At 36.4% G+C, this 15,400-nt stretch overlaps 2 protein-coding genes across 2 annotated transcripts in view; both read left to right on the forward strand.

Moving 5' to 3' along the window:
• Nucleotides 1–10,912, forward strand: part of hoxc10a (homeobox C10a) — a 60,418-nt gene extending 49,506 nt beyond the window's left edge. Inside the window, exons 3-4 of the mRNA XM_053240882.1 lie at nt 10,397–10,581; nt 10,771–10,912. The gene's annotated coding sequence lies outside the window, so the exon portion shown is untranslated. The remainder of the gene's footprint in view (nt 1–10,396; nt 10,582–10,770) is intronic.
• On the forward strand, nt 10,433–15,237 carry hoxc3a (homeobox C3a). The gene is made up of 3 exons (XM_053240711.1): nt 10,433–10,531; nt 10,771–11,074; nt 12,959–15,237. Exons 1-3 carry the CDS (start codon nt 10,433–10,435, stop codon nt 13,552–13,554), a joined length of 999 nt encoding a protein of 332 aa, XP_053096686.1. The 3' UTR covers nt 13,555–15,237.
• Nucleotides 15,238–15,400: the final 163 nt, after the last annotated feature.

Genomic DNA, 15,400 nt, shown 5'->3' on the forward strand with positions numbered 1-15,400 from the left:
GAAGCAGTAAACTCCTGCTCACCCGCATAGGACTGGTTTGGGGGACTTAGGAAAATCTTAACTTCTGCGCTGACTTCTGACTTGTGAGTAAGATTCAAACATAAATTAATAACGTTTTCTGGTTGTTTTAAATGTAAACTATAAATACTTGAATAATTATATATATATATATATATATAGGATTATATATTATATATATATATATATAATTTGATACATAATTTTTTTTAAAAATCTAATTAAGCAGTGAGACAAGTACGTAATTCGATTTATTTTGCATTTGATTAAAACGAATGAATTAATTAATGACAATTCCTAAGTTATATCACTAACTTATAACCAACTTATGAAACGACTTATATCACTTTGACTGTTTGGGATTCAGCTAATAAACTACTGACACCAATAGACACCAACATGCTGTGCATAAATAAATGCATACACTTACATTAATTAACAAAGTTTCAGGCAAATGTTGTGACATACAGCGCCAGGGTTCTCTGTTCCATCCTGAGCTCAGGTTACTGTCTGTGTGAACTCTTGGGTTTTCTCTGGGTTCTCCGGTTTCCTTCCACTGGGGTGTGTGTGGTGCCATCCAGGGTGTATTTCCACTTTATGCCCAGTGTTCCGGGGGTCCAGATTCACGGTGACCCTGACCAGGATAAAGCAGTTACTGAAGATGGATGGTTGAATGAATGAAATACATTTCACATAAAAGAACAAAACATATTTACAATTAGAAACAGGTTGTGTTGCTGCATACTCCTCTTCACAACCAGTTTGATGTATGACATGCTCATATTACATCCCAGATGTTAAACTGTCTTTAAACAAAGATCCTAAGTTAGCCACAACCTTTCCACTTTAGCTGAAAGTTGAAAAACTCCATAGGGTACAAAACCTAGTACTTTCTTTAGAGTTTTGGATGAAGGTGCACCTGAAAGTATGTGAAATTAATGTGTATGGAATCCTATATGAGGAAATGTAAAGGTTATTATTTTAAAAAAAAGAAACATTCTGCACAGGATATTTGAATGCAATATAAATAATAAGGCAATTGCACCTCTATTCTTTTCTATCTTAAGTTTCCTTGTGTAAATAATTTGGCACTCAGATGTCAGTATACTGTACTGTGATTGGCATCTTGTCTAAATAATTTGACACTTATGATTGAACTGTACTGTGATTGGCATGTTGGATTTATTACATGAACTGTCTGCTATTTGGCAGTGTATTTTTCAAATATTATTACCACTAATAAGTATTTCAAGTAACAGTTCAAGTTGCTATGAAGGGACCACAATATAGTAGACTATAGGGACCACAAAAGTCGGCTGAAATATCAAAATAAACCCATACAAGAACAAATGGAGTCTCATCCACACAAAGAACATGTGCTTCATGTATGTTGTGTAACAACATAGTGACAGTCATGCCATCTTTAGGCAATAACCTTGCTGCAGACTCTTCAGATTAGTTTACATTTCAGGCTTCTGGAAGAACAGAAATGCAAGTTACTGAATAAAGAGATGCATTAGAGTGTTAGTGACAAATATTGCGTTCAATCACATAATAACAATAATAACACACATTAAATAATATATGCCTGGATATCTTACAGTTCAATTCATTTAACATGAGAAAAAAAGCAAATAGCTAATGCTATCGAATACTTTATTACTATAAAATAAAATATTCGACAGTATAATTTAGACCTGGCTATAACAATCCAAAGACGAAGGTTTCGTAAACTCTTCAACTTTTTCCTTCCACGTGCATGCTTATTAAAATGTATTAAAACGTGAATTCTGCATCCTGCATCCGTTCATGACTGTAACATAAAATTGCATTTCGTTTTGTTGCATGAACACAATTTTTCTTGAACACAATTTAGCTCGTGTTGAAAGATCCCAGTGCTTAGCATTGTTACGAGGTGGTCTGTGTAAACGAAGCCATGGCAGCCACACAAAGAAAGCATAAAGTTGAAGCGGAGGTCAGCGTGCTATTTTCCAGAGCCGTAGCCTTTCTCACGTCGACCACGCTGATCTAAAATAAACCATAAATTCCCAGTCCATTTTCCCCAAATATAGATAGCGCCTGTCTTAGCCTGAAATTGTCTATAAGGGTGAATTTTTTAGTGCTGTTTTTAATATGTATATTTCTGTAGTTTACGGAGAATATGAGGAGTGTTTACACATCAGCCAGGGGCACTGGCTAACACAATCTCCATAATCTTTGTTCGGAGGTCTTGCCCCTTAACCCTTACACTTGCCATGACCTCGAGAGCTGAGCCTAACAACCTTCTGTACAGAGAACCAGAGGAAATGGAGAGCAAGTCGGTAACAGCAAATGCGCCGAGGATAACAATAAAATGTATTATTATTATTATTATTATTATTATTATTATTATTATTACTTAAATACTGCAAGTCTGAGCGCTGCAAGTCAAGCATGTAGATTATTTCTCATTCTGATGAAGCCATTAAAATGCTATAGATGAAAGAAAGAAAAAGAAAGAAAGAACTTTCTTTTCTTCAGTAGTGAAAAACTGCTTGGATGAGGTTTTTTTTTTTTTTTTTTTTCAAATGAGAAATATCTAGATATTTAAAATATTGTCTAAATTACAAAAGTGAATTAAATTATCCTTAGGGCTTGTACATGAAACTTAACGTAAAGTCAGTTCAGCATTTAAAATGCATTTGTTACCTTTATTTCACTATTATTATAACTATAATAATGCGTTCAACCAACTTGAAAATATTTCTTCTGATACAGCATATCTGTCCATCAAGGATCAATCAGACAAACGTATTAATTGAATAATCCACATTTTATTCCTCTTATACCTGCTGACACGTATGCAACTATTTTTTCTATACAATGTTATACTGAAATTTTAAAGCTTGCCTGCTAAGTCTTTAAGTTAGTGCTGTTAGCCAGCAATACACTTAGTTTTGAGCTTACAAAGTAAAACACATTTATAAAAGTGTAGACAATACTAAGCTAATCATTTTCCTGCTCATATTTGAGTGAAACCAAATCCCAGGAATGAAACCAAATCCCAGGAATGAAACCAAATTCCTGGAATAACTCTCTTTTGCTTTGTAACCAGGATTTCAGGGTCCAGATTTGACGCTGGCATTGTATTCCCCTCCTCTTCAATATTAAGTTATTTCAACTTAATTACATTTTTAAGATTGAAGAAAAACATGCTGTTAGTAAAGAGTGCATTTGTTACAATAACACAATTAATTTGAAACTTCTTAAAAAGATGCATTTTTAAAGCATTCAAATGAATTATTTTTTAGACTTAGATAATTTAATGTTGCATTTAAATGTGCTTTTAGTGATAATTTTTAACTAGACAGCCAAACACATTCTCCAAGAATGTTCACAAATCTTAGGCACTCTCTAAGAAGAATTATTTAGAATAATAAGATTACTATGTAGTACGTTCTGACAAATTTACTCACCCCATCTATATCTATACCTATATCCCTTAATGAAAGAGCATTGGGCTGGAAAGCACTTCTCTCGTAGACCCAAAAGGGTTATTTGCAGTGTTTTAATGAAGTCGTGAGGTGAAGATGTGATATTAATTTAAAACACCGTGTCGTGTATAGTTCCTTAGGGTTTCTATGTCAGAAGAACAAACCAAACGCAGCTGAAAAGTATAACACGAGCAGTGGCATCATTTCAAGTCTCTATTGATAATTAAATATCAGCTATCATATCATAATTAAATATCAGCTATTTCACACCTGAATACGACAGTGTGTTTGGCCAAATAGTAATTTTTCCCCTCAGGGTCTAGTCTTTCATGAGTGGGAAATTTATTCTGTTTATCTTCAGTCTTTGAGTTATGTCATGAACACAGAAGCAAATAAAAGACAAAGAAGCCAACAGCTTGTTAAGAGAGTAGCTTTACCTATGGACAGGGTACCGAGCTAGGACTTTCAAACAGGAAATAGATGTGGACTTTTCTCTCTCTCTCTCTCTCTCTCTCTCTCTCTCTCTCTCCCCAACAGCAGGGAGACAGGAAGACAGATTAAGCAAAACGATTGGGATGTAGAATGGTAACGATGCACGCCATTGTACAAGATACATATCTAAGAGAGCATTCACATCTACAGTCTTAACACAAAGAGACCGTCAAAGTTTCAGTTTTTCAATTTTTCTCCTTTTTTTTTTGGAAATAGGATATGTTTGACTTGCGGTAAAAAAAAATGACTGGTGCATCTCAGACATATGTTTGTATATATATATATATATATATATATATATATATATATATATATATATATATATATATATATATATAAAGGTAGATAGATAGATAGATAGATAGATAGAGATATAGCTCGATAGATATACACTGTATGTCTATAGGTTAGAATGTTTTTTTTTTGTTTGTTTTTGTTTTTTTTTTGCAAAAAGCTATGGAATTGTCAGCACTGTCACTGCCATTTAAGCATTTACTTCACAAAGAATGCAAATTATTTGGACACTGACTTCTTGCAAATTAAGTGCCACCTAGAGTATGATTCATTAAATTAAGCTGACAGTTATATGTTCTTTCACACAATAGAGTTATGAAAATTATGTTGCGTATCTTAAAATGCTGTTTTACGTTGATGACAGATGCTGTAATTTAAACGATTTCTTCCTTGTTTTACAATATGTAATTAATCTCCCATTCTTCTAACGATACAATCTATTAATTTCATGAGGTTTTGTGTTTTTTCCCCCAAAATATGACTGTATAACAGAGTTGATATAAGGGGAACAGAGTTGATATAAGGGGAACAGTGTTGAGATAAGGGTAAGAGGGTTGACAGCAACAGTGTTTACGGTATTTGGTCTCTGTGCTTAGAATATCACTATAGTAAACATGATATGTACAATACGTCTTGCTTTTCCAAAGGGTAGTGATTGGTGAGATAAGTATTTCATTTCTATTTACATGTAGCACATTCAGTAAATTCCACCTCTTTTCAATACAGACTGGTATTTTGTTCATTTAATAACGAACAACTTACATTCTGGAAAACTGCAAAATGTAGAAAATCTTTCTATATCTTACAAAATCTATGCAACAGGGTTGATATTGGACGATAGTTACTAAGGTTACTAAGGTTACGTACAATAAAAGATTATATATAAAGCTAGAATACTTAATTGTTCTCTATAATTGAATTCCTCCTGTGAAAATACTACTTTTTACTTCTTCATAATCACAAGACGCAATGAAAGAATACATTGTTTTGAAGTGGAGTAACAGAGTTGACAGCAGTTATATAGACAGACGTATTTTAATAATTTTTAATAACTAATGATAAGCAAATGTAATGAAATACATTATGAAATTATCTGGACAAATATGGCTACACAGTAACTACTAAGCGTTTATGTTGTAAGATTTTTATTACTTTTGTTTCTGTTAGAGGGTTAAGGTTAGATGAGCATTCTTTGAGACATTAAAAAAAATGTTTGATTATCACATTAGAAATTCATTTAATATATTTTAAAATGAGTCTTACCTCATAAAAACTGTTCTTTATTACAGAAAGAACCTAATCATTTAAAACAGATATTTTACATCTACAGGTTTTAAACATTTTCCAGAAATTATATCAAAGTTTACTGCAGGGATTTAAAAGGCACCAATTTGGGATAATGTCCCATAATCAACCTTCATACTACTAAAGTCATCGATATCATTAGGCATGTAGCATGTCTTTAAGCGGAGATCTATGTCTCCTTGCCTGAAAGAGTAGCCGAACACTAAGTAGTGTACAGGCTTTCGAAACTGTTATAATCAAAATCTGTATTTAATTCTGAGTAACAGGGGATCCCGTGAATTTACTGGGTACATCAGCTGCAAATGAAATAGAGGAGTTTGTTTCAACATGAAATTAATAAAATGGCAGACAATGTCTCTAGTTTTATTGAAACTTTATGCATTTAACATTAAGGAGGCAATAATGAGTGGGTATTGAGGCCTTTGTCCAGTCCGCTGGGGTGTCTATGATGTGTCTAAACGCACGCGGTCACGAGGAGGTCACGAGACGTGCCGCTGTGCGGGGTGATTAATGTCATCCTTTCAGCGGCCCAACATGTGAGTGGCATTCTCAGATCAACATGTTAAGCGCAGCCCAAGGACACGTGGACTCTAGGAACATGTTTGCAGCACACGCAGGAATTGTCAAATCCACCAAAACCCACAAAATAGCTACAGCTTTACAGGGATTGTTTAAGAGATGAATTGAGTCCAGGAGCTTCGCTACACCAAATCGTAAAACGTTCATTTAAGTATTTGTTCACTTCCTGGCAATATATTACAGCGCTTAGTATGCTACTTAATGAAGTATATTACGTATAAATTATGTATATTTGACAAGGTTGTTGTTGCATTTTCATTTCACTTCGTAACATTTCTATTCGTTGTTTCCAGCAATCTTGCCTGGTGGCTCTCACAAAAAGTTTATCAGATAATCTGACGATTTGTGTCCATTACCACAATAAGGACAATGTCAGCACAGACGCAAAATATCATATAATAGCATATAGCGTAAGTAAAATGCTTCTCATTTCTTTCTTATGTGGTCCTTTATTCAATGGAAATAACAGTTTGTTATTTATTATATAGATTTCTAAATGACTGCCTTTTCCAGGTTTCTGGAAACTGGACAATGTTCCCATGTTCATGACTACCAAAGTTTTTAGAGTTCACTGGGAACACACACACACACACACACACACTTTTAAATAGTTTTAAATTAAATCAATTAATAAAACAATTAATAAATAACTAAATAAACAGCCAAATGTTCCCACGAGGTCAAAACTCTCAGATATTCCTATCCTTGTGGGGACATTTGGTCCCCACCAAGATATAAAAACCTGCCCACACACACACACACACACACACACACACACACACACACACACACACACACACACACATACACATGCAACCCACCCATTCATCCACACTTACACACACCTGCGATGAGGGTGTTGCTCCTTAGACAGTAAGTTTATCCTTAGGTGTTCGTGGGTGTTTCCATTGGTTAAATAACTTTATTTTGTAAAATATAAATGTGATATGCAAACTTCATTACCGTATGTTAATTGTTTACAGCAGTGCAGGTTACTGATGTTATAAATCCTGCCTCTGTTCTTTGTGGCATGTCATTTTGTATCGTTATAACCGACAGAATCGTCTGCTCATTACATCCTCTCTCTCTCTCTCTCTCGCCCTTTATTAGTTCTAGTCTGGTCCATTGAAAGATATTAGATTATCGTTTTATATTATTGAAGAATCCATGAGCTACGCAGAAACAAGAGAGATGATATACTGCTTTTAAGAGGCAAAAGAGAATAAAAACGACGATATGTCGATTGTTATGGTAAAAGGAATCTCTCTTGGATGTAAAAGACAGTTAATTGAAATATAGACAGAAGATATGGACACAATATACAGAATAGGACATGGCAGCAGAAAATCCCATCCTACCCATCCGCTCATCCACACACACTACTCCCCCGTTCTGATTTTGTTACCGTTGCCAACCTTTGCCATATTCTCATTTTAGGCCTTTTACACAGAGCTTTATCTTTGCAAGAAATGACTAAAGCGTCAGGGTTTTATCGATGTTTTATGCAGCTGGTTGTGTCAGCAACCACAAGAGCGCAGAAGCTAAGGAGGACTTATAAAAGGGGTTGACACCCGGAGCGACCGGCGCGCTTTTGCGAGAGAAAGAAAAAAATGATTTATTGCAGGCACCGCAGTTCATACAGAGTTCACGGAGAATTGTAGTACACTGACGCAGGCGCTGAGTTATGGTCTTACTGAGCCAGTACATCAAAGATCCTTTTTCAGAATCACTGAAGCGGCGTGATGCACGGGAACAAAGTTACCTTAATTAGGAAATTCCCACCACAACTTGCTTTGGAACAAACCAAAGATGCGCATATGATACCTAGTGGTGAATTTACAGTTATATACATCCATACATGCATGCATGCATATCTGCATGTATGTCTGCATGTATGTTTTTTTGCATGCATACCTGCATGCAGGCATGCATGTCTGTATGTATGTATGTATGTATCTACGTATGTATTACGATTTTGCATAGTAAAACATAATAATAATAATAATAATAATAATAATAATAATAATATAAAGCCTGTCTGTAAGTAGAACTGAATCTCATTGGGTCGTTAATTCATTTGCGGTCATGGATCGAGCTGGCCTACGCTCGCATTCACTGCACACTCGAGCGCAGTAATATTTCATGTTAATGGCGCTGCAGTTCGGCAGCAGTCGGACTTGTAATATGCATAGTGAATGCTTCTATTTGACAAGCCTTGTGACAGCAATTCACTGAACTCTAAATAACAAATCGTTCCTAAAACAAGATTGATTTTACAGTTACAACTGAAAAAAGGATAGACAACTCCCTTTTTGATATTTTCCTTAATAAAGGCTTTATGAATGATCTGTTATGCTCTGATTATGAAGCTTGCATTCTTTAGATGGAGTAAGAATAGCTTTGGAGTAAAATTATGAAGCAGGTAGGCTATAGCAGATGTTTTGTACGATGTTTATCCAGCAAATGCAATTAGGACGGCCACCACAACACCCAACACAAGACTGCATGAAAGGAGTGTCATGAAACGAGGCATAACTAATCTGTCCTATTAAAATAGAGCTCGTTTTTTTAATTGGCCACTCTAGTTTATGCATTAAGGATTATAGTGTTTAATATAGGTTTTTGTTGTTGTTGTTGTTTTTGTTTTTAAATCCAGTCGTGTCCCTGAGCAGGCCCAATGAGATGTTTTTGTAATAATTTAAGTGTACTGGGCTCTAGAATGAATGAATAAATGAGTTGTAGCACACGTGAGCCAGCGTTAACACCACAAACAAGGCACCGAGGAGGGGGGAATTAGAGCCTCCATTAATCACAAGTTAGAGAAGCAACTGTGCGCAGCTTTCAGCAAAGCTTTTAAAGCGCGCATGGAAAAAGAGAATGTGCAACGATATGAGACGATGAGATGAACCTGAAGCGTTCAGCTTGCCTGAAGGACAGGCGATGGCACTTTACCCTTTCAATAAGCCGACAGTTATCACAATGGACAATAAAATGATTTAAATGTCTGTAAATATTTTAACTCTTACATCTGAGTGCATAAATGTAAACTTTATTACATATGTGAATGCGCATGCAAGATGCGCACACCCACAGAGGCAAAATTAGTCTGAGGCCATTACGCGCCATTAACGGAGAGCTAGGTGACGTCAGAGGGCTTAATTCTTACTCCTTTAATATGCTTCTACTTTCTTCAGAATGTTATTTTACAATAATCTAAAGCAACTCAGTGACAAAGACGCCACCAGAGTACAACAGGTTCCGGCAATATATGATATTTCTTGCAAACATCTATGCTGACTTGTCCTTTGGCTGTACCATCTCATGCTCTTTGTTCTGGGCATTGCTATTTCTAAAAAAATACTTTCATTAAAAATAGTCCTGCAAAAATATCCTCTAGCCTGGGAAACTAAAGAATCAGAATACCGCCGCAAAACTTTATTGTTGTGCCAGCAGAAAACAAAGTTTCCACCTTGTCATTATACATTATGGTAAAGTATAGAATATTAATACATGGGATAGTCTTTTGTGCTGTGACAGTGATAGTCAAATTGCCTTTGTTCGACCACACCCAATTTCGCCATTCATGTTTTATTTCTAGTAATAATAAACAATACTACAAAGAAGTGTAATAGCAAGTCACTTGGTGGACTTCAAACAGGAAATGCAATCATTAAACTTTACAAAATGGTCTTTAACATGTAACATTACGCAGTATTTATTATACGAACAGCCTTCATTTGGTTACACTATGCCTGCTAGCCTACATCCCTTATAACAGCGACGACAATAACGATACAGAAAAGTTGGAGTGGTTGGTAAAAGCAACCTTTAATAAAAGAAAACATTTTTAATTCTGCACATTTGTTAAAATAGCTTATAATCGAAGGTCTATTTCTTTAAAAGAATTGTATATTATATATGATTTTCTACAACAGATCCTAGCAATGATATATAAGAATATATTAGTAATATATATACATGTATTCAATATACCTACCAACAGTATCAAAAAATGTAAAATTGTTTTGTACCAAGTTTAATTTCACGACGAGCATATGTGGTATTATGCGAATCCACGGATGGAGGAGAAAAAAAAAGCTCCCAGTGTTTCACGCACTCCATTTTCTCTCCATCCACTTCTTGCACTTTCCTGTTTTCCCCCTTGCCTCTGCCTCCCTACCTTCTCTAAGCACCGGATTGTCTAAAACTTTCCCGTTCTTTGTCATTATTTACAGGTTAATCACTGCTGATGATACTAACAGGAGAGCATTATGGAGACGGAGATGGTGTCTTCCTCCGGCAAGAAGTTGCTCGCAGACACTTTGCAACTCGGGGTTCATCCACGACACAACGCTATTGGCTATTGGGCCGTCACGTGACTCCAGGCTTCACCCGCAGCTCCTAGGCAATTAAATGCCGTGTGAGTGTAGACTACTTTTTTTATATGTCGTTTCGAGATTAATGATTAGAATTAGGCAAGAGGCGTTCCAAAATGCAAGCGATATCATACCACTCTGATAATAATAATAATAGGTACGTGCCCCAAACACTTTTTAAGCATCAGTATCTCCGTTCTGTGGACCAACAGTGTTATCCATGTGTTATGCAGGAGGGCAGTTCTGCACTCGACCTTCACGCGCTCGGAGCAGGTCACGCTGAAGGCCACACGTGGGATTCGCAAGACTATAGTTTTCTACAGAAACCGCACGCGACGTGTGCTATTGACAGCCGAATCACGAGTGGGATCCGACCTCACTGCATGAACCAGGTGGACCAAAATAAGGGCAATGACGTGTCAGTGAAAATTAATGGAACAAGCACTAAAGGCTTCTTCTTCAAGAATGTCTACCCTTGGATGAGAGAGACGCAGTCTGCCCCTGCAAGTCATGATACACCCAGCTCCTGCCAATCAGGTTTGAAAACTTTTCTGCTGAGGAATAGGTGTTTTTAAGGAGTAACTGTAAATAATATATGAACCATTTTAATAAAAATAGAACAGGTTTGGTTTGACAGTATGATATTTCACTTAAGCACTGGCATTATTTAACTGACAACCTGCAATTAAGCTAATTACTTACTAAATTGTTAATCATTCTTAGTCATCAATCAATAATAATTTACCTGAAGTTAGAATTTTGCTTTGTGCAAGTTTAAGTAAAGCAGTAAAGAAGGAGAAAAATTTTACTTGAACTATAAAACTAGTGCATAAAAGAAAACAAAAGCTGTGGTAATTTCCATTTTATAGTCAACACATGTTTATATTCATAAGGAACCAACATTAGGAATAAGTTCCACTAACTAGTTCAAGTTATTATTCTGGAAACTCAGAAGCTTGGAAATGAATTCCTGAGGGGAAAAAAAACAGTATATTTGAATATATGTCTAAAGTAGGGTATATGAGACAGATAATTAAGCAACGATGGAATGCTTAAGTGTTCTTACTCCCTGGGATAATTAAAAACACAATTATTAAACATCTCTGAAATGCATTAAGATTTTGATTTGTGGTATTGTTCCCCTTCTAAAGATTATTTTTTTCCTTGTGTGTGTTATGGTAATGAATATATTGAATTTGCTTAACTTTAAGGGGAAAAAACAATGCAAGAACTTTCACAGGAATTAATATTTTATGGAAATTTCTGCCTTTAACTTGCATAGTGGGAATTGCACACAGGCCTAGTAAGTTGCAGGCAATTCAGCCTGTTTCAACATGAATTATCACCACAAATTCTTCACTGCACAGTAAAAAAACCACAGGTCACGTCTTCTCAGATATACACAAGTTGACTAAGAGCCTGGTGATGTCATTAGTGTTCAGCATTTAGAACAAGACTGTGCCAGACGTCTTCAGTATGATTAATATGGGAAAAGACGTGAAGCGGCTTGCTGTTTGATGTTACAGCAGAAAAAAAAACGCTTCTCCTCCAGTCCAAAAAAGAAAATTAAACTTAATAAGCTCTACCCCTGAAGATGAATAATAAAGAGTGGTAAAGGGGAAAAAAAGCACAAGACTTTTCTTGCTCATTGTTTTCCCAAGTCCTGGAATCAGCTAGATTATTACATTTATTATATTAATAGTCCTGCATGTTACAGGATTAGATTAGACATTATAATATTCTGGGAGTTAGTGCATGAAGGTAATTTAGACTAATGGGAAAACCAAGCTACAAACATATAAATGTGTACCAAAACATGGCTTTTCCACTAAATGATTTTCAGCACGTAATTAATTCTCATGGTTAAGATATTCATAAGTTGTGCATTGAACAGGGCAGAATAGTGGCACAGCAGGTAGCAGAGCTCCAGAGTCCCCAGTTCAATCCTGAGCTCAGGTTACTCTCTGTGAAGAGTTTTGCTTGTTCTCCTCCTGTTCGTGTCACATTCTTCCTGCTTCTCTGGTTTACTCCCACCTCCCAAATTCATGCTGGTATGGGGGTTGGCTAGAGTTTGCCTACACAAATGCACACCAGGTATGAACATGTGTGTGTGCATGGTACCATGTATTGGACTGGTGCCCCAACCAGGGTGTGTTCACCCACATCGTGCCCAGTGTTCCTGGAATATAGGCTCCAGATTCACATGGTCATGTGAACATGACCATGATAAAGCAGTTACTGATTATGGTTGAATGCACAGAACTTGTGTGACTGTTTTCAAATACTTCACATCACAATAATTTTAAAGAACTAATTTCAGAATAAAATGAGAGGCTTCAAATAAATGTAAGAGAATTTTAAGGGGGTTTAAACACTAATCCAGATTCAGTTTTTGACCTCCACATCTCTGTGTTTTCCCAGGGGTATCACCGTATAACAGTGGTGAGCTGGCTTCTCCAGAGACAGCAAGAAGGAATGACAGCAGCTCCAGCAGGAAACGTATACGCACTTCTTTTACCTCTTCCCAGCTGCTGGAGCTTGAGAAAGAGTTCCACTTCAGTGCTTACTTGTGTCGCCCAAGGCGCCTTGAGATGGCGTCGCTGCTCAAACTCACTGATCGACAGATTAAAATCTGGTTCCAAAACCGCCGCATGAAGTACAAGAAGGACCACAAGGGAAAGGCAGTGGTTTGGCCATCCTATTTAAGTGTCCCATCTTCAGGAGAAGGTAGTAGTGGTGCAATGGACATTACAGCTACAGCCTCACACAACCTCCAGTACATCAGTCAGCCAATCATGAGCTGCACTCAAAGCGGTTATGGAGACACTATGTACAGAGACTGGTTCCTGTTTACAAAGTCAGCTACACCTGTTAAAGACACTGCATTAGACCTCAGCAATACCCCGCAACCTGTGCCCAGACTTGATACTTCAAATTTGGTCTCAGGGCATGACTTCTGTTTGCACCAGCCAGGTGAAGGCTGTATCCTAGCACCTCCTGGACTCTCATACATGTGACTGTTCCTCCATGATCAGCCATTTCTTCAGCTCCAGATCTTTTTAGCACTTTGCCTATGTTTATATCTCATTTAGTCTTAAAAATACAAGAAAATTACCAAGCAGATCATGTGAAAAGATAAAGTGGGTTTAGCAGTTACAATGTTTTTTTTGTAACTTTATTCATATAGAATCTAACCAAATCACTCTTGCTTGCTAGAATTCCTACAGATTTCACAAGAGATTGGATTGTCATGCCATACTCTGGCACACAGCTCCACAGCTGCTATCACTTTGAGAAGAGGCAGGATTTGTTGCCCTCAGAAGCTGACTTACAGGCAGATCATTGACTTAAAAGAGCTGGAGAGCCAGGTTTACTCTCACGGGCAAAAGGCCAGGGAGAATTACATTACGTTATCAGCCAGTATGCAGTAAAGCTGGGAGAGTTTCCTCTGTGGATAAGTTGTAGCAGGCTCTGTGAAAAGTAAAGAGATTTATTAAACATGGACATGAGCCCACTTCTGAGAATTTATCTACCGAGCTCAGATTGGTTGGGGGAAAAAAGCACAAGAATCCTCCAAACATTAGCAAGAGCATTTGTTGTTTTTAACTTTAATGTGAAATATCAGCTGGGGTAGAATAAGTACAGAGAAACTGTACTTGAGTAAAAGTGTCAAAATCCTACTCACTTAAAAGTGTGGACATGGAGTGAAAGTATCTACAGTTAAACATGCTCAAGTATTTTTTTTTTTTTGAGAATGTTCATTTTCTTTATCAAATGGCAAACTGTTGTCATGCTGTCATCCTGAATGAATCATTTGTAAATCCAAGAGAGCACCACTCAAAGACCAATTAGCACAACTTTGTGAAAGTTTCATTTGATATTGATGTGAGTTTGTTTGGAATCAGTGTAAATTGACCTTAGTAAGAGTCCACATATTCAGCTTAATAACACTTGATTAAAGTGCGAATATTCTAAAATAGTACTGAAGTACAGCACCAAAGTACAATTACTACAAGTATTTTCTGCCCCTGAATATCAGAACATAATGCATTGTCTTAAGCATGTGTCAAACCATATTTGCACAAAAATATATAGGACAAATTATATTGGTTTATTTTACTATTTTGCTTCATAAACATTTACAGAATGTTCCCTCAGGAGATTAAATATTCAAATAGTCAAACAAGCATGTAACCACTTTGTTTATTTCAGTACTTATTTCTTATTTGGTTATTAAGCAAACCATGCTGAATAGATACTCGTTGAAGAAAGCACACATTTAGGTATAGTGAAACAGTTTGCGTTGATTTCTGTATTTTGTATTCTGTGTGCTGTAATAACTTGGTAATTACGCAGTTAATACATACTGCAGTTATTAGCAGCTATTGAACATATTTTATGAAAAATGATGATGAAAAATCTGAAAAGGAATTGCCTTGAGCATGCAGTACATGTCAGATTGGAAGAAATATGCTCTGTCAGTTGTTATTCTTTGTCCTTATAGATTTTAATCATCAATTTAAATAGAAAAAACATGCTTTTCATTCTGTGTTCATTGTTTGTTTTGTGTCAATTGCATTTGAATAAACTGAAATAATGCATGTTTAAAAAAAAACTATAGTAGTGGTGGTTGTGTTGCACATTGTAAACCTGGTGCAACCCTCAAAACGATCCTGATGACGCAATGACGTCACTCTGTGCACCCATGGTCGTGTATTTGCCCAAAGGTGAACTTTCAAGTTTTTCAGCATCCAGCAGCAGTGCTTTTTGTATTCTGTAAAACAATCTACATAAGCGTGCCCTCCCCGCCCCCCACTTCTCACTCTCCTAACATTAATCATCCAGACAAGGCTTCTCATTCCC

Source organism: Pangasianodon hypophthalmus, chromosome 16 (genome assembly GCF_027358585.1).
Source record: "Pangasianodon hypophthalmus isolate fPanHyp1 chromosome 16, fPanHyp1.pri, whole genome shotgun sequence".
In the NCBI taxonomy this organism is placed as follows: domain Eukaryota; kingdom Metazoa; phylum Chordata; class Actinopteri; order Siluriformes; family Pangasiidae; genus Pangasianodon; species Pangasianodon hypophthalmus.